Here is a 27,986-nt window from a genome sequence, read left to right on the forward strand (position 1 = left end):
TTGATGGAAGTCATTGGAGCTATGCCGTCTCCCCAGATCTCATTCTGAAGCCCTTATCCAATCTCCCATACTGTGTGTGAGGCAGATCAGAGTGAGCATCTCCAGCCCAATCTGGGCCTGCTGACTAAATTCAAAATGGCAGCAATTACAGTGACCCAATGGAGGGGAAAAATCACAAGTCCCAGAAGTTTTCAGCAGCTCTATCTGAGGCAAAACTTACTCAAATACGTCTCCTTTTCCTTCAATCCAGGTTTTCTCTCTCTATACACAAATCCTCAACCCCTTTTTCATTCTTCCTCTTTTTGCTTTAAAAGCAAAAATAACCAAAAATACCAAAGAAAACCTGGCAAGAATTCCCCTTTATTAGAGGGCCAATGATCATTTGTTGCAGATAGTTATGTCATATAATAATGATTATAATTAATGTGTTTTCAGCAGCATTTTGTTTTGACTCCTAAAACAAGACAAAAACTGTATGTTGAACTGTATCACCACCATCATAAAAAAAACATTTGGCAATGATGCAGTCAATCAGATCTAATGTCAGACTCTTAATATGGAGGCTAGGAAGTACAAAACATAAACTAAATAATAAACAAGATAAACCAAAAGGGTGTAGGCTGAAGAAAATGATTATATAACACCTGCGTCTTTTTCTTATACAAGAAAATCAACACAAGAAAAAATGGAATCATTTATGTATTTTACAAAGAAAACAAAGAAAACAGTCATACTAATTTCAGTTATATAGCATCTGAAGGAATGCCATGCAGCCTAATTTAACATCTATCATTATAAAAACAATTATCTTAGTACATCTTTTTACTATTTCAAAGATTCACACATTTTAAAATTTTCTGGACAATGATTCCTAAGTTTTACACCCACACAGTGACATTTAATTTTGGTTCGTGTGTTGGGTTTTTCAGAAATTAGATTACCTCTTAGATTATATTTGATTTCCCTTTTGGTCAAATTTAGTCATGTGAAATGGCAAGACAGGTTGGGAAGAAACTAAAATGAGATAGGACTTAATCTCCACTCTTCTCATGAAACTAAAGTCTCATTTATACTCCCAGTACATACGTAAACAGGTACATCCATGTCAAATGTTGTCAAAAATTACTGCCCACATGTTCCAACGGCCGGATTTTTGGCAATACATCCACTAGAGGGCAGTGAAGAGTTCCGAGTTCACTTCTGAGTTAGAACATCAGTTTTAGACGATACCAAACATGGTGGTGGTGGAAAAGATCATCATAATGTACATTCTCAGTGCAGCAGTAGTCTGTGCATTAAATACATCGCAGTCTCTTCTTCTTCTTCTTCTTTGCTCCTTTTACTGCATGCATGCAAGCTTCTGTGCACAGAGATGTTGCAAGCCAACAGGCAAACCAGGCAAACGCTTGGGGCCCTGAGCCAGAACTGGGCCCCGAGGACCAACCAACTTTGAACCAAGACAGAGCAGTGACAATGTGAAGAGTTTACAATGACAGTGACCGACCACTACAGAACTCCCGAAAGGGGCCCCACCTCCACTATTCAGGCATGCCACGAGCAGCAGAACATCCGATGTTAACAAACAGGAGAGAGCAGGTTTATAAAAATGAGAAATTTTCTATCTATTAGTGGCAAAAGAAGGATAGAAAAACCACGACAGTGGTAAGTAGTGCAGATTATCCAGAAGCTAATTTAGCTCAGAGCAGCTCAGTCCTGAAGACCACCAGGCTGAAAATAAAAACAAATGACTTGGATAATATCAAATTAAAATTGTCTAGTTCAGCCTAACTGTGAAGCTTAGAAGGTAAATTGTAGAATTAATAGGCAAAAAATCTGATATTTTCTTCTAAAGTTCATGGATGAAAGTAATTATGTGCAAGTGGTGTTTATATTTTATTTTCCATGTCCAGTAGGCTTTATGTTTCTGAAAACTACTTAGTTATGCACTGCATTAGCTGTAAATGCAATTACATTAATTCTAGTGTAATTATTCTGTATTGGAACTACATTAAATCATATTTCCCCTGTTTAATAAAATGAAAATAGTACAAAATAAAGTAGAAGTCAGTAGAAGAAATGAAAGCTGTCAAAGACCATTTGAAAGTTGCAATTGAAGAATATAATGCTGTAACAACAAAGATAACATTATTAACATGTTGTTGTTATTGTTATAAGTGTAGAATACTGTAATAAAAGTGCAATGAATGTAGGTGGGAGGGGCCCTCTGTGAAATTTTGCTTGGGACCTCCACAGACCAGAGAATTGCATCTGACGGTGCAACACTGTCCCCATTGTCTCTGGTGGTACTGCTGTGTTTGCATTGTCTGGCCACCCATCCTTCTGTATGCGTATTCAGCGTAGAGGATAAATAAGGCTTAATGTGATGAAACGCTAAACTGTAGAAGAAAGGGGAAAGCAGACACATGGCCACATTTCACATTTGATATAATATAAAACAGGATGCTTTGTAAACTGTGTGGAGCCACTGTTATTGGTGAAAACAACAAATTTGATGCAACATTTACCCACCTTGAAATCCATGCAAAGCTAATCATGCTAAAGCTAACATTATATCATCATATCTGTAGGTGCTTATGCAAAGCTGCAAACTTAAATACACCACAGCCACAGAAGTAAATGAACTATTAATCTGAGACAGAAATCTATCGAGCCCATCTGATGACATCAGTAGAAAAAAAATATGTACTTGTTGCCACGCGTGACTAAGGCATCAACAACTTGCCCAATGTCTGCATAGCCTATGGTTTAAATTTCAAACTGTGCACACTCACTACACAAATTAAGAGTCTCTTACTGAAATGCCCTGTTGCGATGAATCGTGCTGGGATCTATGATTAATGGGTGTGATAAATAAAAACAGATTGCAGGATATTATAATGACCCATGATGGGCTCTGTAAAAATTAGCACAAACTAAATATAATAGATCGAATAAAAAACCAGTGACACCAAATGACAACAGGGGGCTACTGAGTGGAGTTCATAACAAATGAAGCGACACCTTGGAGCTAGTTTATGGCAGCCACTTCAACTGTTCTGCTGTTTCCCATGTGATCCGCTCACAGTCCACATTTCACATGCATGGACTTTCCAAGTTATTTCAAATTCCCATTACAGGTGTGTTTCCAAACACGTATTTCCAACTCTTTGTTCCAAAAATATTTTCCATTCATCTGCTCCAAAACAAAATTACCAAAATGAACTCATTGTCCTAGATAAATTTAAAAGTAAATGGAAGTTGACTTGGATCAGTTCTCCTCAGTCAGAATTGGTAGAAAATCCTTTTTAACTTCAAGCCCTGCCACCAACCTTTGGCTACCATACAGATTCTGGCAAAGACCAACTGGGAACAACGTAAATGGGTCTACAAGTTGGAGTTTCAAAAAACCTCCAATTAATTACAACGTTACAAAATAAAAAGATTAATGAATTAAAGATGTTCTTTCATTAATTATATACTGATGCAGAATAAATAACTAATAGTGTTTAGGATTTTAAGGAAATCTCAGTTCAATGACATGGACACTACACCACATACAAAATATTAATATTGAATTAAGAAAATGTGTGCACCCTGCTTTTTGTAAACATTCACTTAAGATTACAAATAGCCAACAAGAATGGAACTTCTGCAGGTTTTTCCTTTAGCTGATGAGCTAGAAGGCAAGAAAAGAAAGCTCACAAAAAACATGAGCTTTACTTCTCGTAAATAGTCGATCACCGTTGAGTTCTACAACACCCTGATGTTCAAGTTATGTGTTGAGCTACATGAAAAAATGGGAGGAATATAAGGCCTCTGTGGCCTAAACCGGAGAATCAGGTTGAATGTTCAGAGTGTAATGGTCTTATATTCGCTGGCCCAGTCCCTAATCGAAACCAATCAAGCTCTCCCAGTTGTCTTGGGGCCAAGATCCAAATCAAATCTCCAGGCCAGGCATTGGTCCAGATTTGCTATTCATGAACCCTGTTTCATTTCAGAGACTGTCTCACATCTGACCGCAGTCAGGTCTAAAAAGCATGTCCCTATAAGTCTGTCTTCCAGCCACTCTGATGAGCCTCGTCTCCCCCTGAGTTATTATCTTGTCTTCTCATTTGATCTCGCAGCACTATAACGGGCTCTATGTGAGAGAAGTAAGAGGAAACTGAATGGATTCCAAACCTGCTTGTTCATGAGTGAAGCAGTGGCAGCAAGAAGGCTCTTTTCTGTTATTTCATGGTAGGAGACCATGAAATGGACAAAAACAGCATAGTCACAGTTCAAGAGAATAAAAAAGAGAGAATGTCCCCAGCTAACCACCGTGCTATCTCTCTTTATGTCTCCCTTGACAGTATCTTGTGTTTAAGATACATACAGATATAGAGCCATATCAGATGAAGTTTAAGCTACTCTCTGCAGTGACCTGCAGATTATTCAGCACAACATTAGTCCCTTGCTACAATTCAGGACCTGAATAGTAGCAAAGCCTGCTCATCTCTATTGTCAAACACAATTAATTCTTATTGTCCAGCCGAACAACTGAGTTCCTGAGGAGAGAAAAAAAGCAAAATGCTCTTAATTACCAAAGAGAGCCATGTGGCGAGGAGATAACTTGAGAAGACTTCATAATCGACTTTTTCCAGCATCCCACCCCACCTCCTTTGTGCTTTGCTCCCTTTTGATTCTTTTCTTCTTTTAAAAGAGGAAATGGAAATGGGGGCGTTCTTGTTTGTTGACACTGGAAATTCTGCAGGAACACGACGGATTTGCGAACACAAATCTGAAAAAGACCACACGATAACGGCCCAGCTTTTGTATTTTATGCGTGACAAAGCAGGATGTTGACAGAGGTGAATTCAGGGCCATCCCTCCCACCCTGCAACTCAGCAAAGAGAAAACACTTCAGATAGGAGCGCCTCACCGCCATATGGCAGCCCTCCTCTCTGTGAGATAACAGGAGTGGAAAGAAGATGAGAGAGGCATAATGATGGCGGTGGGTGAGAGATACCGCTCACTTCAGCTGCAGTGCCTTTCACATCCCCTCATATACACTTGGATCATCTGTCACGCCACACCTCCCTCTAGCAATCACCTCCTCCAGGTTAGCATCAAGCTGCCATCCCCTCACCTCCTTTGCACCTACAGCACATTCTAGAGGTTGTAGCAGACATACAGCCATTATTCTGCGGCATCCGACAAGCAATCTGTGCATTAGCAAACCGAGCATGACCCCAGCCCAGCCCACTCACTGGTTTGGCTCAGCTCAGCTGGTAATTACCAACCACAGCTCATCTGAGACAAGCCATTTCCTTCTCAGTTTAGGGGAAAAAACAACTCAGAGAGGATGGTGCATCAATGCAATGTTGCAGCTAGAAAGCTGCTATCACTTCTGTAACTGTGGCAGCTTTTAGGGCAGTTTACTTTTGGTCAAAGATGCAATCTAAATACTACTCTGCACTCTGCATCGGCTTGAGTGGTGACTTGAACTGAACTGATAAAAGCTTTTTTAATATCCTGTCAGGTAATGCATTACATAGAGAGGGGAAAATAAATCTCTTTGCACAGCAGATTTACACTGTGGAAGATGATTGTTAATATAATCATGTCTGAAAAAATTCTTTTTAAAACAGAGATGGAAAAACAGACTTTTAACTCTGAAAACTCTGCTAGATTGCCGGTGCCCCTGAGTGCTATCACTTATATTGTCACCTGTGGGGTAAATTGTGAAGGATAGCTTACCCTTTAGGTGATCTACAAAAGTTTTTCCACCATTTCCATCCAGGATGTTTACAATCCAACCACAAAATGTAGTGTTTATTCAGAGACTCTAAATCCATAATGAGTGATCCATGTTTTGACCTGGAAATTATGATGAAGCCACTTCCTATTAAACTTAGGACCAATGACATAACTTAAATTGATAGTAATGCCCAATAAGAAACAGTGACAAAAAAGGTACATGTCTGTCTGTATAACTATGTTTTTCTATATAACTGTAATAATCTCCTGAAAGCCAAGACTCGGTAGAATGATATGCAGATTAGAAAAAGCTCGGTCACTGGTTTGGAGTTTTAATGGTTAAAAGAGAAAGACAGAGTTGAGTTGAAGCTGGAGGCGTAACAATACATTTATCTGCACCAACACATCAATTCACTGTTAAAGGAGCCAAAAGTAACAAACCTAAATAATACAGTAATCATATCTGAGAGATGCTTAATAAAGATATGGAGAGTTGTTTACATTTGCTTTGTTCTATCAACAAAATTTCTTACTTTGATTCAATGAGGGAAACATCTTCAACCACAGGTGGAGACATGTAGTATCACAGGATTGTGTGTGTTCAACCTCCTAAACATCTAAAACTTGCAGGACAGGTTTATTATAATTACATACGTTGAATTATTGTGACTTTGCCTCATAATCATTAGGTGCATTTCCATATCCCCTAGAATTGCCCAAAAGATATCGCAATAAAAAACTGGATAATGGAATCACCTAAATTAAAAAAAAAAAAAAGAAAAACTCAGATATTGCTAAAAAGTTTTTACGCTGTCATGAGGTGGTTTTCAGATGAGTCGATTTAAATGTAAATCACAAAAGTGTTGTGGAAACACTTTTTTTCGCATTTAAACATTCCCGGATGTGATGCAGGGGGTCATGTGACCAGTTAATTTCAAGTAAAGATTGCACGGTATGAGTAGATGCAGGAGAAAATGGAAATCTTTTCACAAATAATTAAAGAAAAAATATAACTGCCATTCTTGATAGTGAACAACAGCGAAATGCAGAGTTTTAATTAGAAATCTCCATCTTCCTTAAAGTGGACGACATTTTAAGAGAGTAACGGCTAATGCACAAACCACCATTCACTGGAAACACCTGCAAATCGCAACTGCACTTTGTCGAAATTTTTGTAATATTGCTTTTATTTTGCAAAAACCTGTAATGGAAACACAACTAATGTTACTTTGGCTGTGATGGTGTCCTTATCCAAACTGTCACACATAGATCGGCTGTGCTGCCTCTTTGTTTATGTGATTAAGCATTAATGTGCTTTTGAGCCCTGTGTCTATCTTTTAGGTCCCTACTTGCACGCCCATAAATACTTTTTTTGATAGCAAAAGGAAATTTGGGAGATTCACTTTCAGAATTAATATGAATGTCATTGAAATGATGCAGCTGTAACTCTAAACTTCTATGAAATCATAGAACAATATAAAATTAAATAAAAATTACTTTATTTATCCCAGAGGGAAACTTCACAAAAATATATGAACATTATCTCTGCAGAGGTGAACTCTGATAAGGTGAAGCAGACAGTTCAGGCTAGGGATGGGCGTTAGCAAAATGTTTCCTGTTGATTTGTTAGTTTATGGATACTGACTATCCCTTGCTATTGGCCCCTTAAAAGAAAATCCCGATTGTACAGTGTGCATTAATATAAAATATAAATAAAACTCAAGCAAATCAATTCTTGAAAGAAATGGGGCTGATGGAGTTATTGTTTCAGGGTCTGCCAGGTCAAATCAAAAGTGACATGCAGTTTTAGAGCAAATTTCAGTGGCCCCTTTTTTCAACACTTAGAAAATTAAACAAAAATAAGATTAAAACATTTCTTAATTATAAAATAATCCAAATACAGATGAATGTAAGATTATTTACATTTATTACATAGAAAAAAATTATAAAATGTAATAGTAATATGATAATTATAACAAAACATAATGTGCAAAAACCTGCATTAAATCAAGTAAATAAAAACAAATTAAAAAAAGAAAAGAAACAGTAGCAGCAGCAACATTATCATGAAATCTCACAGGCTACCATACTCATGACACCGAGGGAAATAGCTGGCTGGGCTTCACACACAGTTTTGGTGCCTGCTACTCAGAAGTTAAATCAAATGGTATGTTTGTATCATCTGTGTGGTATCTTGATATTCAAAAAAGTATCAAATTCGATATTTTGAGTGGTTGTTATCGAAGTATCGATACGCCCATCCCTAATTCAGGTGAGGATCTCAGTTTTTAAAAGGTTAATATTTCTTCTGTTCTATAGGGGTAAATAAAGTTGTCTAAACTGAAAAAAACTAGATATGATACAGTCAGATTTTACTAAATTAGATTAAAGTTTACACTATATCCTGTTTTAATGTCAAACAGAAATGTGTTCTTTCAGTTTTCTTTTTTGTTATCATTTCTACAGCTCAGTATTCAGAATTTGTCACATTATGATGGATTTTTGATAAAAGAAATAGAATATTTTTCTATCTAATTCAGCTCAGGAATAAAAAATGTCAAACCATATTTTAGCTGCTTTTTGTGATGATGATGTTGATATGTGTTTAAATGATTAATATTGATTGTTGGGTCAAGTCAAATTAAAATCATAATGTGGCAAAACTTGAGATCAACAAAACACAGTTTAATATATTGTGATTTACGCCCTTAGCTAAAACCAGGTAACAAAGAAATAAAACATATTTGGCTTTGGTAGTTATTTTAGTCAGCACCCTGTTTGTTTTCCCACTTTTTTGACATCATCTCGTGTTTCAACCTTCTCAATTATCTTAAACCATATTATTACTAGTAGGTAGCAACAAATCACTTCTTAAACAATTGTTTTTCAGTAAACCAAAAAGTTAAATTTGTATTCTGAGTCTATTTTCACCCCACAGTTGTTGACAGCACATCCACCCAGGCAGGTTATTTTAGTATTCCTCCCTCTTCTGAGTAAATATACACCTGCTGCTTCTATATGTGCACCTCCTCTGGTCAAACAACAGACATGCAGTACTGCTCACAGCAGGAGTCAGTGGTCATGTTCTAAGGAAAGGGGAAAAGTATACAATAGAAAAACCCTGCCATTACTACAACGTTAATGATTAGATGACTGCACTTGAAAATGAAGGTGGGAAGGTTGATGTGACTCACCAGGTATCTAATATCCTTTCAGAACCTTTCTTTTTTTTTTTTTTTTTTTGCTTTCTTTTGCTTTCTGTCTACCTCACCATCTCTTTCTTCAAAGATTTATAATCTTGTAGGTTGTTTGTCATTCCTTTTAATCACCCCTCCTCACCACAACCCCCACGTCCTCACGCTATCTCCTTGACTTTCTGTCCTAATTCATGCTCACTCTTTATCATTCTACGTCCCTTCTGACATCTGTAATGTCCCCTTTTTCTCAGTTCCCATCCAGCCTCCTCCCTCCATGTCATCTTTGTCAAGTGCTTAATAGGTAACGGTGGAGGTGCCCTATTACCAATGGAGGAAAAAAAGTAAATTACTTTTAATAGCTTTTTAATAGTGATGATATCCTTTAAACCGTTTTTCATTACTATTAAAATGTATATACCATTTTTAGAGACAGGAGAGATGTGGGAAATGACAGGCCGGTGTAGGATGTACAGTAGGAGAGAGTTCATGTCTCCCATCAAATTGATTACCTGCCAGTTATGTGGGGTGGGGAAGGGGAGGGGGGGCAGGGGTTGTACATTGCATTGCACTGTGCAAAGAAATATCATCCTTCCTCGCAGTATAATGTGACATGCTTGGGTCATTACTGCAATAATTTCGCAAGGAAATCAAAAGTCAGTTCTTGCAAGGCTACTTTCCAGTATGCCCCTTTCCTCCAGGGCTAAGACTGACTCCTCAAGTTCTGGCTGCAGTAGAAAGACAGACTTGTTCTTAGATTGTCACTTCATGCATGAATGTATTATTAACCACCAAGTAAAACTTGATGACAGAAACATTTAGAAGGTGAACAAAACTAGCTGAGCCTGGCTTATTTTAACTGCTCAGATCTGAAATCCCAAATTCACACTGCAGATTATAAATATTTCTTTCACCTTACAACTGACAAATTATTGGCATTGTAATTTTCACAGCAGGTTTGATCTGTGTGAGCGCGCCAAAAAAAAGTGAGTGCGACACTCAGCTGCTGCAGCAGCGTGTCAGTGTCCCAGTAAAAATCCAGTTGTTTCCAGTAAAGGTTTGTAAAAGTCACAGTGAAATAAAAAGGAGGCAGTTACTGGTGGTGATCCTCAATTTTCTTTCACTGTGAATCAGTCCGCTAAGTTTCCATGGATTTCAGTTATTCTTCAACCTTCTGTTTTTTTATAGTACACTGTCAGAAATAAGCGTTAAAAACATCAGTTTTTCGACAGCTGGGGCACCAGAAAATTGCTGACAAAATAAAAGAACTAAAACTAAACTTTTACACCATCTCTTATTTTATTTCAGCTTTTGGTTTTTTTATGAAAAACATTTGCATGTTTAATGACAAAATACCAGTAAGTATGGTGAAAAACTGCTAAAAATATAAAAAATGTCTAAATATTAAAAAAGACTGCTGTTTTTGATTGGTTTTATTAAAGTATTAAGAGGATTAAACCAGCATATAGTAGTTTAACTATTTTCTAAAAATATATTTTAGTGATAAAGTTTTATGATAAATTTTAAAATCTATTATCCATCTTAATATGTAATTTTACAAGCCCACATGGGCTCACAAGGCACTATACTATATAAATCAAGACAATTCAAAGATGGCAAAACACAGGAAAAAGAAAACAGAACACCAAAATCAAGACACATCAACTTTTACAACAACATGGATCAACACGGATGGTCTAAATACACTTGCTGTTTACAAAATCTCGTTATTTTCCCATTTTTCAAAAATACAGAAAAATACTGTAAAAATAGATTTAGCCATAATTTTACAAACACTGGCATACAGGTACAACGATTACTATGATCAAGGCAGAATAGTTATCTAGCTGCCATATACACAACTAGATGGCTAGTTTAACACAAATACACCATAGCAGGCCTGTTTATAGCATTACAGTCTTTGAGGGAATTCAATCCTCCCTCTATTAGGGCATCACTGTGTCACGCAGCTCAGTGTTTTTTTGACCAGTCTTACAAATCCTGACGAGAAAACTGATGAAAAACTGTGATATAGTCCACCTCTGCAGTTCAGTACAGCAGACTTCTTTCAGCTTGTTTAAAGTAGCTCTTGTCTACTGAATATGTTTCCATGCAAATCTCTGAATTTGCTTTACTCGGACTATGCTTTCAGACTACATTCTGATTTATTTTTTAGAACCTAAAATTCAGTCTTTAACAGCTGAGATAGTATTAAGGCCAGACTGAAGAATCTTGGATTTTATAGATAAATGAAACCTGTGATGTCTCTTAAATACAGCAACTTAACCTTATCACCAGGTCAAGGTGAGATAGGAACACTAAGAAAACACATTTGTACTGAATCAGAGCTCTTAAAAAGCGAATCAGAGGTGGTGGTGTGATTGATTAAACCTGCTCTAAAAATGTAGTTTTTGTCACTAATGAGCCTTATGGGAGATCTCTTTAGTGAATGTTTGATTAAAGACTTTATACAATAACTTTACCGTAACTTGCATTTTTAGCCAGAAAACCCTTGTAGCATCCTTATAGCTATTTACTAGACAGATTAGACATGCAACTTAACAACCAGTGTAGCTATATCAGTCTTTGGTCTGAGCTCAGTATCTGCTTAGGATCATTGCAGAATCCTGGTTATCCTGGTCTCTGCAATGCAGTTAATTAAAGCTTTGTGTATGACTCCCAACGCCTGTTATAATGAGAGGCAGGCTGTATGCCATATAGCGCCATCACCCCCCGCCCAACCCATACTCTACCACCACCCATCCGGTCCCTTCAAATAGCCGCTCCCCATTAAACGTCTGTCACCTTAAGAGCTCTGGGGAGAGAAGCAGCAGCCACCCAATCCCACTCAATTGCTCCAATAGACCCCTCATCAATGTGCAAACCTCAGTGCACTGCTGGCTATCATCACACACACACACACATGCTCATGTAAATAAATGTTGGGTGCATACACACTACTTGAAAAGGCCAACCATCACTGACATATTTCATAAGTCATTATTTACATGCATAAATGCTGTCTTCTCTGCAGCAGTACCACATCCAGCTCTGTCATATTAGGGACTGTGATTGCTTGTCATGCAGAGGCTTCTTTTCCCTCCACCCCACCATACCCACGCCTGCCACTGAAATTGGCTCTAAAACTGCATGTCACTTTTGATTTGACCTGGCAGACCCTGAAACAATAACTTCATCAGCCCCTATTAAGAGTCTCATCCTGACCAGACGGATGCAAAAACAAATGCTGATTTTCCTTCATCTTGTCCAGAGGGCACCTTTCTTCTTTTGCTTGTCTCACCTTGAGATGGAATGATAATGTAAGTGGTTGCCATAGCGCGCTCTCTTTAGCTCAAGGCTTATCTTATACATTTTTTAATAGCCAGATAACGTTAAATAGGTCACTGAGTGGATGTTTGGACTTTTAGAAATTCATGATGATATGCAGATCCCTGCGCTCTGCATTTCTGAGCTACGCTGAATCATATCCATGAGGTGCTTGTCAATATTGCTTACTTCTGATTGTGTCACTGCAACCCTGACATCAATACACTTGACACCTGCAGAGTAAACAGAACCGATCGTCGGCTGACTTGCTGCTTACGTGCAGGACAAAGTGAGGCATCTGTGGGAGAAGTTAAGCTGTTTGGTAAACAGTGTCCAACAATAAAGACGATTATGCGTGTCCTCAACTTCTCAGCCTTTAAAAAGAGTCAGATTTTGTGCCCTCTCTAGAGGTGGCCAAGACATAACCCGAAAATGGCTCTTCTTTCTCTGATCTCCAGATGCCACAGAGACTTCATGGAGATTTAACCAGTTAAAGACCTTTTGTAACGAACATTAAAATCACATTGAGCTGAAAAAATTTAACTGGCTTCAGGGTGTTTAAGGTCAAAATAACAGACAAACCAAAACTGCCTGAAAAAGAGGAGATAACCTATGTCAGAACAAAAGAAAAGAAGATACAATAACCTTACTAGTTTTAAAGGGTAGAAAAGTGAGCGCAAAGAAAATGGCCCACCACCCCTACAAACTCATGGTGAACCAAGCTATTAAGGGAGCATTCACGCCAAGATAGTCCAGGGGACTCGGTTTGATTGGGGGGGGATTACAAAAACTATTGCACATTCGTTTGGTTTTATTTGCTTTCACACTGCACTTTACTCAGCAGACCAAACCATCTCAACTATGTCACGCAGTTACAACAACTGCTTGCTAGGGGTGATGTTCTCCGAAATAACCACTGAGCAAGAAGAAAGAAGAAGAAAATCTGGCTCATTTATTGGCCAGGGCCAAAAACAGCGGTCCAGGTCTTTATAGGGAACCCCACCACAGTTGTCATAACATAGAACTAAATGAAATAGGAGACCCTCTGGGCTGACTTGTATTTGAATGTATTTGTATACAGTATACTGTATATTGTGAAAGGAGGGAGTTGGGCACAAGGTTGACTGTTTCTGTGTTCTCATATATGATGTTTAAACTTAACCTCTGTATTTACACAAGCATGGTTTTTTCTCCTGTGTTTTCATGGCTGATACTGAAAGTTTGACAGTCCATCCATCCTTATTGTAGCATCCTTCCTACGACAAACATGCTAAGTGATGAGATAATCGAGCGAGACTCAGCTATCATGTCAACAGTACATATGCCAGCCATTAAGTATCATCATTACAAAGTTAGGGGACAGGAGTCAGTGCCCCTGTGGGTCTCCAGCAGGCCTAATGATGTGATAATAGAATGACGTGGGTAATGGCCCATCTTAGTGGAGTAGATTTATCTCTCCAGAACCTCTGCAAACATGTGGTTTGATGTCCCTCACACAAACATGCATTAATAGACGTTATTTGTCTCGTAGTCCCACCCACCTGAGTTGCAGGGATGTCAGAACGAGCCACTCATACAGGAGAGTAAATCATAATCAGAATGACAAAGTACCCTATAATCTCTCTTAATTAAAAACAAATGGGGCAGGGCCTGATGAGGCCATGGCTGTCCTCACAAGCTTGCAATATTACAACTAAACTATTTAAAAGTTACTTATAAGAGTTAAAAACAATTACATACATAACAGCCAAGTAGATCAAATATTCATGCACACTCAGTCCTCCACACTCCCTTCAGGCCACATGGCTCTGTAATTTCATAGGTTCATAGCGTCGATATTTCACTCTCAAGAGAGTCGATATTTCAACTCTCAAATGCACACATTAGGGGCATATTCCTTTCACAAACAGACACACTCCTTCTTTCCTTGCAGGGATTGATTAATCCATAGAAAAACCTCTTTGGCTTCTCCCATCCCTCTCCTCTGAGTAATTACCTCATAAGGCCTATTTTCAGCCCGCATCCCTCCAAAGTGTCCCTTTAACCTCCGAGCTCGCTCATATCCATGACTCATAATGGAGGGGGTCAAAGTTTGCAACAGTCCCAAGTGATGTGAAGCTCCCCTCCAAAGGTATGCAAAGAAGAAAAAGTACATATGAAACCTAAACTGACATCAGCTGAAGAAAATACAGAGAGGAAAAACTGCACCTGTCAGACACTCCTCCCCTTCACCATACGTCCTGGTAACACATTAGTATTGGGCCCTGGTTAAATGGTTGACCCCATCCTCCCTTCATCCATCTATCCATCCAGATGAATGGTAATGACCATGGAGGAGAACAGCCCCTGATGAATTAAACATTTCCTTCCAATGAGGATCTCATTTTCCCCCTCTGAGCGGCAGCGAGGGGACATTTTTTCTGCTGGCAGACGTACTTTATCATTGTGCAGCTCAGGTGCATTGGAGGTCAACGACACAGACCGGCACTGTTCTAATATATTCCATATTGGGGCAAATCAGATGCATTTTGCTGTGAACTATCAATCTCAGGGTCAATCCACAACTGCCCCTGCAATCTATTTGACTGCCAGCTTTAGGCTGCCGTTTTTGAAAATGTGCCCAGCTCCATAATGGCAGCGAGCTGCTCCAAGCCAGGGTCCAATCTCACTAAAGTGTTACCCAGGAAATCCCATGTGATTGAAACAGTCCCTTAGTCTCCTCTGTTTCACACTGTGCCTGTGTATTGCTTTGTGTTTTGTGTTCAAGCTCACCTGGAGACCATGAGCTGATTTGTATTCTTCACTCCCTCTCTCTTTATCCTCCTCTTTTTTCCATGGCCTCTCATCTTTTACCTTCACTTCCTCTCTCCTTCATTGCTCTCGCTTCTTTTGCATACTAGGTCGCCAGCTGACTATCTTCAACAGCCAGGCATTTATCAAAATCGGTGGTGGAGAGAAGGGGCGCCACTTCCAGGGCCAGATCTCAGGCCTGTACTACAACGGCTTGCAGGTGCTTAAACTGGCAGCCGAGGGCGACCCCAACGTCCAAACCCAGGGTAACCTGCGGCTGGTGGGTGATGTGCCCTCGGTGCTCACAACTGACACCACCTCCACCACCCCACTGGCTGATATGTCCACCACAATCATGGAGACGACCACCACCATGGCCACAACCACCACCCGCAAACAGCGCTCACCCACCATGAGGGACAGTGTCACGCAGGTGAGCAACGATGTTGGAGTTGAGGCTCATTTGTACGTGTTTTACAAGCATATAAATAGGTATGCCCGTTTCTAATGTCACTGCCCTCATTTTTCTATGTTTTCATTATGTTGTTGGGTAATAATTCCACTAGAGGGCAGTGCAGAGTTCAGAGTTCACCTCCGAGTTTTAACATCCGTTTTAGACAATAGCAATGTGTCGGTGGAGGTGATCATGATAATGTTCATTCTCAAAGTGAGACATAAAAATAGGCAGTGCAGTAGACAGCACTGTTCTGTGCTGCTAATAATTATGTTGTTCTTTTTTTTGTTTGTTTGTTTTTTTTTTTTTCCTTGTCCTGTTCAGCATCGCCCCAGCAGAATGGTCCGGCTGCTGTGTTGTGCTGAACAAATTTGTTTTGCCAATGGGAGTTTTATGGGTATAAGGCTCTTCTTGATAATCACCTATATAAACCTCCAGTTCAAGGAAATAAATAAATAAACATGTATCAAAACAACAACCAAAGTACCAACTTTGGACGACTGTGTCAGCATGCAGAATATGAGGAATAAGCAGAGATCAGAGATGAGAGTGATCATGCAAATATGACCACGTCTTTATGGAGGCTAGAGGTAGACCAGGGCAGCCCAGACACCTGGGCAATCAGCAGCAATGCCACAAAGACAACCCTGGACCCACCCAAGACCACAGGGCTCATGCCCCAGTGGGCCACTATCAGTAGCCGCCGAACCCGCCAGGCACCAACCAGCTATACTGATTGACACTGCCCCCACAATGCATGTGGGCCATGGATCCAAGAGCAAGAAAACAGACCATATTACCCACGTAAAGGATGCAGAAGACAGAGGGCTTTCAGCTTAGAGCATAAATGGGCCGTGAGGTTGCTGTTGTACGTTGTGATAAAACATCGCTCGTCATTTCTACATGAACTTCTAAACTCCGTCCAAAATCTCAGCATGCTGAAAACAATGTCTGATAAGATTAAAGAGCATAACAAAGAGGCCAATGGCCCTCATTGAATGAGGGGATTGCGAATTTCATAAGAACTCAGCTGCGAGGTCAAACAGTCACTTCTCCAGCTCCTTGTTGTGTGGCAGCCTCTTTGTTAGCCTTCAGCCCCCTTCAGATGTTCAAAAAACCTGTCAGCCGTAAAGGGACTCAGAGCAGCTTTGTGTAGCTGGTTCCATTACATCAATCAACATCTCAGTTTGATTTATTTTAAAGAGATGTGGCACGTAGGGATGCCAGAAATTACAGCACACCCAATGCAAAGACTGGAGAGGGGTGAACATCATGAGAAGGAAATCTGCATTACTTATCAAACAAAAAAAACAGTATAGACAGTATAAACAATGTATAGGGGCATTTTAGTGTCTATGTCAAAAACAGTTTTTCTAATTGAGAGAAGACTCTTGTTTTCATGATCAAATATCATGTTGGATATGATGCTGGCCAATTAAACTATCACTTCCTCTTTGTAGGTGCACCTATTTTACTTCACAAAGTGCACTCCAGAACGTAGCTAGTTACTTATGGTTGTGTTTAATGCTTTTCCTCTTTAACTTCAAGGTTGATAGACTAAAGTAAGAGAGGTGATACAGGAGGAAATACTATCATGAACCCAGCTACTGATTGGATTAATCATGAGCCTCCCCTGGTAACTGTACAACCGGTGGTGGCAGATGACAAGGCAAGAATTTACAGTACAAAAGGCTGCAGTGTCAGGACCCTCAGCCACTTGTAGCGCTTTTTGCAGGTTATGTCAACACATTTTCAGCTTTTAAAAAGTTCCAAATGTGGCATCAAGCCTCTATACATGACTATCAAAATCTGATGACTGGGAATAATGAGATAATTGTAATATTTGAATCAGAACTTCATTATTTTAAAAAATCCTACATTTTCCAGTCCATCATTGAATTTCTTTTAGAGTGTTGATATCATACTTAAGCTTCCTTATATTTTCAAAGTATCCAGCCTTTGTTTAACATGGCAGTGCCTTTGACCTTAGCATTATATGTGCTAACTTGGTAGCTAATATGCCTGCAAAATAGACTACTAATTCTTTTGCTACTATTTAGTGTTTTGTTTTACTTCCAACTTCCTATTTCAGCATACCTTCACGTTTTTCTTTTCCAATCCTCTCACGTCTCGACTGCATCATTTCCATCTTTTTAACATCTTCTGTTAAAAACATGGGTACTTGTGTAAATATAAAAAATCTGGTATGGATGTAGCCATCCTAAAACTGCAGTCATATCTGGAATTCTTTTGGCTTTGATGGATATTAACAGGTTAATCTCACAACAGCCTGAAAGCAGACAAAAAAATCTTGAGGAAAAGTTTCATGAGAACACAGGCATCTTGAGCTTGAGCACAAGATATTTAGACGTGCACTGAATTTGAGATCCAGATGCAGAGTTTATTTGCATATTTGAATGCAAAAAGAGATTTTTAGATTGCATAAGCAGAGTTTTGAAGGAGAGCAGAACAATATATGAGCATGAAAACAATGAGGCTTGCTCTCAAGTAGAAAAAATACGCTCATGATTAGATTCCCTATTACACCTCCATTGCAACACACTTGTATTTATAATGTGCTTCACATGAATGTAAAGGGTATAATTATATGTGCTGAGGTCACAATGATGGTAAACCACAATTAGCAGTAGGGAAAATGTGTTGCCCACATGCATAATGATGGAGAAGCAAAGGGGTCCAGGTTCTCTATACTCATAAGTCTTACAGGACCCATTTATCCCATTAGAATATATGCTCTACTTTAAAAGCAAAGGAAAAGGCTAATTTATTTGTATAGTACAAGACAATTCAAAGTCCTTTACATAAATCATTACAGCAGGGTGCAGACAAGTGCATTAAAAAATAAATAATAAAAATAAAATAAAAAATAAATGCAATTAATGAAATAAAAGCAGAAGGAATATGCTAAAATAAAATAGATAAAATGCAAGAAATAAAGTTAAAGACAATATTAAAACATGATTCCAGCTTAAAAGAACCAGATGTAGATTTTGACTACTAAATAAAAACTATTGAAATGCAGCAGAGAACAGGTATGTCTTCAACCTTGATTTAAATAGTGTTTCAGCTGATCTGAGGCTTTCTGGGAGTTTGTTCCAGACATGTGGAGCATAGAAGCTGAATGCAGCTTCTCCATGTCTGGTTCTGACTCTGGGAACTGAAAAGAAACTGGATAAGCTGGCTTTACATCAACAGCCATTCATAACAAGCTTGCAAATTAGTGCATGCTTAGCAAAATTCCAAGTCTGATCTCTGGAAGCTCTGTGAGCTTCTCTTCCATGTCTGTGCTGGATTCACCTTATGTCAGCTACAGTATTTCTGCTGCTATGAAGACATGCTCAGAGCCCTTGAAAGCTCTGGCCTTTAAAAGCTGTCAGTTCTTTACTTTTAACTTCAGCTGTTTAACAACCTTTTTTTCACCAATGTCACAAAAAACACAAGAGCCTGATCCCAATTACAAGCAGATTTTTCTCATTTAAATGTGTTAATTAGCACTATTCATGTCCACAGAGGCTCATCCGAGATCAGTCAGAAAGCCACCTGATACCATGATCTGCAGGTCTAGAGTATATTCAGACTTCAGTCTTTTTCTTTTTATCATGATCTCAAACTTTTCCCTGTTTGCCTCATGCTGAATAAACACAGCAGTGCCAATAAGTCTAAGTGAGGCTTTCCATAATAAACAGAGTTCAATTAAAAGTAGAGCGTTAGTTTCCCAGAAACACATTAGTGTCTCTGTGTTCCTGGTAAACTTATAAGTCATTTAATCACTGCAGTTACATCACTGGGCCACAAGCTATCATCAACAATGTGGCTGCTTGTTTTCCAGAGCTAAAATTTATGATCCTAAAATGTTTTTTAATCTTAGATCATGTCCATACAAACACAGAGTTTTTCTCATTTATCCCCCAAAACAACAACCCGTCCAAATGGCACATTTACTAAAAAAAAAAAAAAACTCTGTCCACATGAATTTGCACAGAAGCAATTAAAACCCATTCAAAAAAAAACCAAACAGTAGTAACTTAGCCCTAAATAATAACTTCCAGTAAATAATAGAACTTCCAGTAAATAATAGAAATTAGAAATTAGTATTTGTTTTATGTGTCCTTAAAAACATGTGACATCTTCATTCTTAAGTATAGTCAGCTACAAACTGTGTAGGTACTGTATGCAATCATGTAAAACATCCTTTTGGAAGATTAGTGCCAGCACATTGTTGATTATGTTTGCCAGGTGAACAAATGAGCTAACAGCACACATTGTGATTTGAAGTCTTAATGGTGGCAGCAAACACATAAATGGCATTGCTTGATTATCCAAAAATGTTTACCCTAGATGGCATTTTCCTAAAAAAACAATGTTTTCAGTGCCCTGGAATGCAGAGAAAATCTGAATTGATTAAAATATTCATGTAGTTACAGACTTGAGTGCAATTGTTAGTACACTGATTGTAAGCAATGTTCTGAAGGTCGCACTGAATTTGCACTATTTACACAGAATGCAGCAACATAAACAAATACAAAGGTTCCCATGAAAAAACTTTAATAAATACTTAATTATTCAACAAACAAAAAAGGTAAAATGTCTATTACAGTTAGAAAAAAAGTACAGTAGATGCAGTTGTGTTTAAATGCAAGTGCAAGTTTGGTCCTATTTGAAGTTCCAGTAAAGATTCAAATTAAAACCATTTAAACGCAGACATTTTTAGGTAGATGAATGTGAATATGCACCATAAAGAGCCATTTGCATAGACAACATCTAAATGTACAGGTGAATAAAATTCAACTCAGATAAAAAGGACATGACAGCTTTCTGCTGAACTGAAACTAGCTGTAAATTACACAAAGCTGTAGAGAAAACCAGCTAATGCTGGCTGCAGCTCATAATTTTAGCTTCTGATTTAGTCTTTTAATTAAATTAGTTTGCTATTTAGCTTGCTGAAAACAAATGGCAAATGAAAAATATGGCAAAGAAACTCACAGATTAAATCTGAATCCAGTGTCGAAGTCATGTCTTTTCTGCTGATCGCGGTGTAGTTAATGAAACTTCTGACCCGTCTTTGCATGACATGCTCAGATGACATATACAGTGTACAATACAGGGTCTTGTGGCCAAAAGAAATAGGAAGTTAGTAAACTCTACTACGTATCCCACAAGCAATTCCCACCTTTCACTCTGATTTCCCTTTCCAGTTAGGCTTGGTAGTTTTGGGTGAAAAATCCTGGCCTTCAGCCCCCAGGAAACCCTAACCAAACCTAGTTAAACCCTGGAAGGAAAAATTGAAAAACCTTCCTTTACTAATTGCCCTGCTTATGGACCAGTTATGAAACAGAAGTTCTTTGTGGGTTTTTTTTTTAAGTGTTATCTGACAAGGGTTGTGATGGCAAGTTAAAAATACCCGGTGTAGTGTAGTCATGGTTGGTCCTAATCAATGATTTCAAGGAGGTAAAAAATGTCAAAGCTTCTGTGTCGATTCAAGTCAGCTGTTTCTTATTTTGATAAGATCTGTGGTTTAGTGTTTCTGAGATTGATGGAACCTGAAAATGTGAGAATTCTGACCAGAATCCTAACTTTTACCTCTAATTTTATTTATTTTGAACCTTTTATTGTTTTAAATGTTTTTATTTTATCACAGCATCACATTATTAATTTAATTTCCTTTTTTTTTAATAATTTTTTTAATACCTCCTCTATTTTTATTTTTTTGTTTGTTTGTTTTGTTTTTGCAGTAGTAAAATCTGTTAATTAGTCGTTTTTGTGTTTTTAGGGCTGATTTGAGCTTTTACATTTGTTCTTGTAGCAGCCTGATTTTATTCCATGAATCGTTAGCCTGTTCAGTTACACATACACTTGATAAATAAACGTTATTGTGATGGCATCATTGTACGATGTCATGTATTTGACCAGGTTTTAGCTTGTTAAATTGTAAAAGGATTTGGCATAATGATTGACTACAAATTAAACTACAAGTGAGATTAGTTAAACCACTAAAGTGTTAATATTTGAATGGGCCCTGAGCCACTTTGAACTGGAAAAGTTGGGCTGCAACACCAACAAGGTTAAGAACCCCTGCATTACAGGACGCCAGAAAATGTCATTGACTGCCTCTATATTTTATAACGTCAGTCTGAAAAGTCATCACATACTTACAGGTTAAATTCTCTAAAATGTGTATGTTGTTATATTTGGATGACAACTATTTATGGAACTGAAGATTTCATTAATTTAGCCAAGAACCATATAATATGACTCACAGTTTGAAACTTCCTGCAGCTCAGAACAGCATGAAATTCATCCAGATAGCTCATCAGTCAAAAGACTGTTGGAAAACAATCTGGTTCAACTCTCTGGGTGCGTGAAGTATCCAATCATCAAGCTTCAATATCTGTATGCCACTGTGGCTGAAAGCTACAGATTAAATTGCTGTGAAGAGTATTGTTTTTTTTGTTTTTTTTCATTGTTTTTGTTTTGCCAGAGTCTATAGCAAAGCTAAACCATAGAAAGAAACATTGAAACCACAGTTGGATAACTTAAGGAACTGTTCAGAAGCCTTTGAAGAAAAGAATATAAATTAACAGCTTCACAGCAATATCCTAAAACTACGGAGGACAGTTTTACATCTACACTCTGCATCAGTCTGATTAGTCACAGTCACCCAGTAGCTGTCTACCCAATTTCTTCTTCTCCTGAAGAAGATAAGATGGAGCAAATGTTATAAATACAGCAGTGGGCAAAGCTTACAGGGACCAGAGAGCTCTAATGAATTTCCCAGCATCCGGCAAGTCTCAGTGAAGGCAGAGTGGCGGAAAGCAAGCGAGCGGAAACCCAAATTTCAATTTCTCCAAAAGCTCTGAGCTACCCAGCGCACTGCAGCTTTGATCATATTGGAATAATGTGCTTTGATGCTCAGAATAAAAGATCTACCTTTTGATGTGTGTGTGTGTGTGTGTGTGTGTGTGTGTGTGTGTGTGTGTGTGTGTGTGTGTGTGTGTGTGTGGGGGGGGGGGGGGGGGGGGGGGGGGGGCAGGGGGGGGTCCTGATATTTTTATTTCTCCCCTTGATTATGAGGGCTTCACTTGTCTCGCTCTGACCCAAATTTGGTGTCGGGATGTTATAAAACTAAGATCACAGGCGACAACCCTGGGCCCATATGCTGAGAGCCCTCCCAGGTGTGTGTGTGTGCACACCTATAATTTGACTGGATACAGTGCAACACTATTGCTCCCTTAAAGACTGATGAAACAAAAAGTTCTGACCAGGTGAAAACTGGTGTTTGGAGTTGCTCCTTCAGGTCTCCTTCAGAATCTACCAGCACACTGGGTCAGTGGGCCTCATGACGATTTCTCGTCTGATAAATTATAGCCAGTGTTGCTATTGTGAGCTGCTCCGAATGCTCCATGGTGGCTATGTTGTGAATTTGGAGGTTTTATATCTGTGCCACAGATGTTCCACTGAATTAAAACCAGTGATAACTTCAGGAGACCGAAATAACTATTTAACATTTTGCTAGTATTTTGGTTTATACAAGCTTCTTTCCTCTATTTATTGCTGCAAACACAGCCTGCTGTGTGTACTTACTGACATGCAGGATGCTTAATTTAGAGAGGTGCAGATTTTAAAGGATTCATTATGTGCTGTTTATATGGAGTCGGGCAGAGTGAGGCAGCTGACTGCATGGACTGAATAAAAATGCATATGTCTGCTGGATAGAGATATAGCTAGGGTAGCAAGGCAACATCATTAGGCCCATTTGACAGAGTCAGGTGATGTGGACATGCACTCAAACTGACACTTTCTGATTAATAAATGATAGCATCCATGCAGTGGATTAATAACAGAGAGAAAATTCTGCCAAACAGTGTGGCGCTCAAATCAATTATGCTGATAAAAGCCCTCCATTTTCTATCGGATGACCCCATCTTGAATAACAGCCAGAGGCAGAGAAGAGGGAGGGGAGGAGGTTTGGGTGTCTAGACGTGCAGCTCTGTGAGTCATGCAGCAGCGAGGACAAACCTTGACCACTAAATTGGAACCACCTTGTCAAATTTAATCCGTCTTCACTTCGAGAACCCTGCTGCTGCTGCTGCTGTATCTCCTGTACACTACACACCTCATGTCCACTACCCTGCTTATCACACAGCTTAGAAATAAAAAATAAAAAAAGACAGATATCCACCGAACAGAAGGTCAGTTTTTCAATTCTCCATTTCACATGTCAAAGTGTGGTCGGGTGAGATACTGAGCTCTCATCAACTCTTAGCTGCCCAAGTGTGTATACAATAGATAAATGTGCTCCAATATATAGAAACATGAGTGAATATGACTAGAAAAGCATGCAAAATGAATAACAATCATGAAATATCTTGTTCCTCTGCCCACACATTGCAGTTGATGCCTTTAGTTTAAACCCTGAAAAAGAGCTATCGCTTGTACTATCAACAGTTTCTCGGGAACGGTAGTGTGTAACTCTGTGGGGTAAATTGTGATGGATAGCTTACCCTTTAGGTGATCAACGATCAGGCATTTACCTCCCGACCAGGAGATTTACAATCCAGCCACAAAATGGTAAATCCACAATGAGTGATTCATGATAACACCATTGTTATCACATTTGCATCATAACATAGATCACTACCACTACTATGTTGTTGACAGACCTCTATTTAGACCCAGGAAGTTGTGATGAAGCCATTTCCTGTCAAACATTCCAACATTAGACATCTTAAATTGACGAGCTGAGTTGGGTTTGTGAAGATAGTAGGGAAATAGCAGCTGTTGATCTATGTTGTTTTTACAATGTTCTGTAATAGATTCTGTTGTGTTGTTTTAATTGGCCTTTATGCTGCTATATCTATTAATACATTAATTTTATATCATTTTAGTATGATGACTGTGCTCAAAAGAGTTGAGGCTCTACGTACATTTTTACATTAAAAAAAAAAACATTTAGCTTTAGGTTAAAGCAGGCGTGCCCAAGTCCGGTCCTCGAGATCTACTATCCTGCAACTTTTAGATGCAACCTTTCTCTAACACACCTGAATCCAATGAATGTCTCGTTACCAGGCCTCTGCATAGATAAATAACATGTGCATGAGGGGATTCAGCCTTTGGATTCAGATGTGTTGCAGAAGGGTTGCACCTAAAGGTAGCAGGATAGCAGATCTCGAGAACCGGACTTGGGCAGTTACTAAGTTTAATTTCAGCCACAGACTTCCTGCCATTTGTTTCTACTTGACGTCTGTGTCGGTGCAGATGTAAACATTTCATAGTCTGTTAATCCACTTAGATGTGTTAATCCCCTGCACCAGTAGAAGCTGTCCTGACAAGATCTCCTCTCTGTTCCTGCAGAATGCGGATGACCTCTTGGTAGCTTCAGCAGAATGTCCTAGTGATGATGAAGATTTGGAGGAGTGTGAGCCTGGAAATGGTGAGTCAACTCAGGGAGTTCTGTTTTCATTGTGTTTTATCCAGAAACGAAATTAATTCATCTTGAATTCTGCACTTCTAAACGATGTTCAGACCCCCCTGTATGCAGCTCTGATTGGCCAGATGTGTACCCTCTAAGTTCTTTTTTAATTGGTTTTCATATAGCAGCGGGCAGACAGCTGCACAGTAGTTCTTCAATTGCTCAGCCAAGTGGTAATAACTGGTATTTACCCAGCTGTTGCACCAGTCTCCTGCCTTGACTTTAACAAGGCAGGACAGCTTCAATGTGCAAACGCAGCTTGTTCACAGCTGCAGCCTGGCAGGCCGGGTGGCTGTGCCACTGTTAGAGTATTTCTTAAACTGTTTTTCACTGACACCATGACAAGAGGGGCCAGTTAAAGGCCATGTGTTTTACCTCTTGCCCGCCGTGGTTTCTAGCTCTATTAAGTTGACCAAGAACCTGAAATCTGCCAAGAACCATGTTCGTACTGTGACTTTAATTACTCCTACTGCCACAGTAGGGGCTCTGAAATATCTGGGAGCAAGACGATCTGAACATGCAAATATTATCCGCAAAGATCCTGGTTCAAAAGCTTGTTTTTGGTAAATGGGTTAGCAGATTTAACTTGTGTGGGTGGGATTATATGGTATCATATGCCAATGAAATCAAATAAACTTCAGTATCCAACAAAATATCTTATTTATAATAACTTTGTTCATATTTAGGCCATTCATTAAAATGATTCCATAGCTACAGAAACCAGTGGATTGCACTAAATCTTTTCTTTAATTTAATCCTCCATCCTGAGCTCCACTGGATGACATTTGAGAGGAAAACCTCCGCTTTCCCCCAGCAGAACCAGACTCCGAAGTGGGATTGGGGGGGAGTGGATGAGGTTGCACCAGGTCTCACTTAGACCCTGTTTACACAACAAAGTTTCCACGCAAAGCGTAAAACTTTTGCAAGTTTGAAAAAAATGCATTTACACAACAGGAAAAATGAAAACTTCCTCCGTATGGGGGTAAACATAAAAAGGACCAGAAACGATGCAGTGCACATGCCAGGCCTCTAGTGGGCAATGAATCATTGCAACGACACACCAGGTACGCGCCACATCCTCATAAGGCCGAAAAACACAACACAACAACAAAAGCGTTGCCAACCTGCAGTTATCTGGTGCCTGTAACCTCTACCTGAAACAAATTTTGCTTCAGCAGTCCAAATAAATTTAAAAGATGCAGCATCGCAAATATGACGCGGAGGTCTGTTGTGCTTTTTACGTGTTAAGGGGGTCTGAGTGTGCAAGATGACATGAAATACGTCATCATCACCAAAAGATTCCATTTCCAGTTTACACTGACGGGACTAACGGTGCGTTGCAAGAAAATTTACTACTAGTGGGAAATGTGTTAATATTCCCAATGCTGACACAACACAGACATCTGAAATGCTTTCACTCGCACTTCCTGACTTTTTGCTTCAGTCTACTGGCAAAGTCAGCATCATAGTAGGCCTCATACATTTGATTAATTGAAATTAATTCATCACAAAGCCTCTAATTAATTAAATTATATATATATATATATATTTCCCCCTTTGTAAATTTGATTCCATAGACTTGGCATCCACACATACAACCCCAGTTCCTAAAGGTAACTGTGTAAAAAGTAAATAACAGAATGCAATCATTTGCAAACATATTTTATTTGTATCATATTCAAAAGCAATCATATTTTATTCTAAAGCATAGATAGATAGTCATGTTACTGACCTGTCACCAGTTAACCTAATTAGTTATCAAATGTTCCGCCAGCTGTTTTAAGTTTGTACCAGTTACTTTTCCAGCTTTTTACAGATGTGATGCTGCCATCAGATTCACACTGAACTAAGATTTTCCATGAAATGATTAAATGTCTCAGTTTTAACATCTGATATGTTCTTTATGGTCATTTGGAAATAAAATATGGGTTTATGAGATGTGTAAATCATTGCATTCTGTTTTTATGTAGACTTTACACACAGTTCCAACTCCTTGGAATTGGGTTGCTAAAATAACATAAATGCAGTAAAAAAGCTGAGCTTTTCAATTAGACTTTTTTTTTACATTAAATTCTACTACATTCATATTTGCCTCCAATGTTCAGAATGACTCATTAAACACTAAAAAAAAACTGTGACATACTCAGCATTCTGGCTGTTAAAAGATACCTTAATAGCTAGAAATGTGATTTAAAAAAACTAGAATAAAAAGCTAAAACGGTGGCAGAACAAATGTTAAAAAAGGAGTAGCAGTGAACTGAATAAAGTCTGTTTCTGAACCGCACTTTCCTAATATAAGCAGGGACCAGGGATTAGGGCCATGTTGGACTGTAAATAGCAGGAGATTAGAGGACATATCACTGTTTGTGTGTGCAGAAACTGATCTGAAACTGTGTTCAGAAACTAGAGAGCAGCATTCTCCTGCGGTTTTCTCTGTAGGTGGCTCGGACCGAAATAGAGCCTCAGTTCCCCTCTTATCGAAAGGAGAAATGGGAGCATTTCAGTGGATGCTATGCCCAACTTAATCTCCTGTGGGGGGAAATGCAACTCGCTCCTATGCCCACACAAACACACACATAGAGTGGCAGACATGTTCACCTCTCCAGACAGACACTTGCCTCTCTCACTCGCTAGGTGTAAAGTTTTCTCTCTGCAGCCGACTCTCCTGAGAAACAACAAAACACGCTTGCGCACATGCACATGCTCCATATCACACCTTCCAGATGCAGCAATGGCTCCAACCAGGCAAGCCAGTGAGGTCGGATAAGCGTCAGTATAAGCTGTGGACAAGGAAAGAAAAAACAACATTGTCTGCTACACATGCCCCCCCGCCCCTGCTTTCCATCATCACTCCGCAAACACAGGCCTGCAGTCAATGTGTGATAGGACCAATTCCCAGTGTTTTCAATTATACATCAGAAAAAGAGCCTGGTGTTATTGAACTGCCTTCAGGAAGGACAAAAAAAATGTTAAGCACAGCTGTGGATTTTCTATT

General features: G+C 39.0%; 1 protein-coding gene across 6 annotated transcripts in view; it reads left to right on the plus strand.

Moving 5' to 3' along the window:
- The window catches only part of nrxn2b (neurexin 2b), an 815,055-nt gene that overhangs the window by 776,237 nt on the left and 10,832 nt on the right, over positions 1-27,986 (plus strand). For all 6 annotated transcript variants that reach the window (XM_041985417.1, XM_041985422.1, XM_041985421.1 and 3 more), the window contains 2 exons: positions 15,158-15,480; positions 24,874-24,952. In XM_041985417.1, the coding sequence (XP_041841351.1) occupies positions 15,158-15,480; positions 24,874-24,952 (402 nt within the window). The remainder of the gene's footprint in view (positions 1-15,157; positions 15,481-24,873; positions 24,953-27,986) is intronic.

Source organism: Melanotaenia boesemani, chromosome 5 (assembly GCF_017639745.1).
Source record: "Melanotaenia boesemani isolate fMelBoe1 chromosome 5, fMelBoe1.pri, whole genome shotgun sequence".
NCBI classification, from domain to species: Eukaryota; Metazoa; Chordata; class Actinopteri; order Atheriniformes; family Melanotaeniidae; genus Melanotaenia; species Melanotaenia boesemani.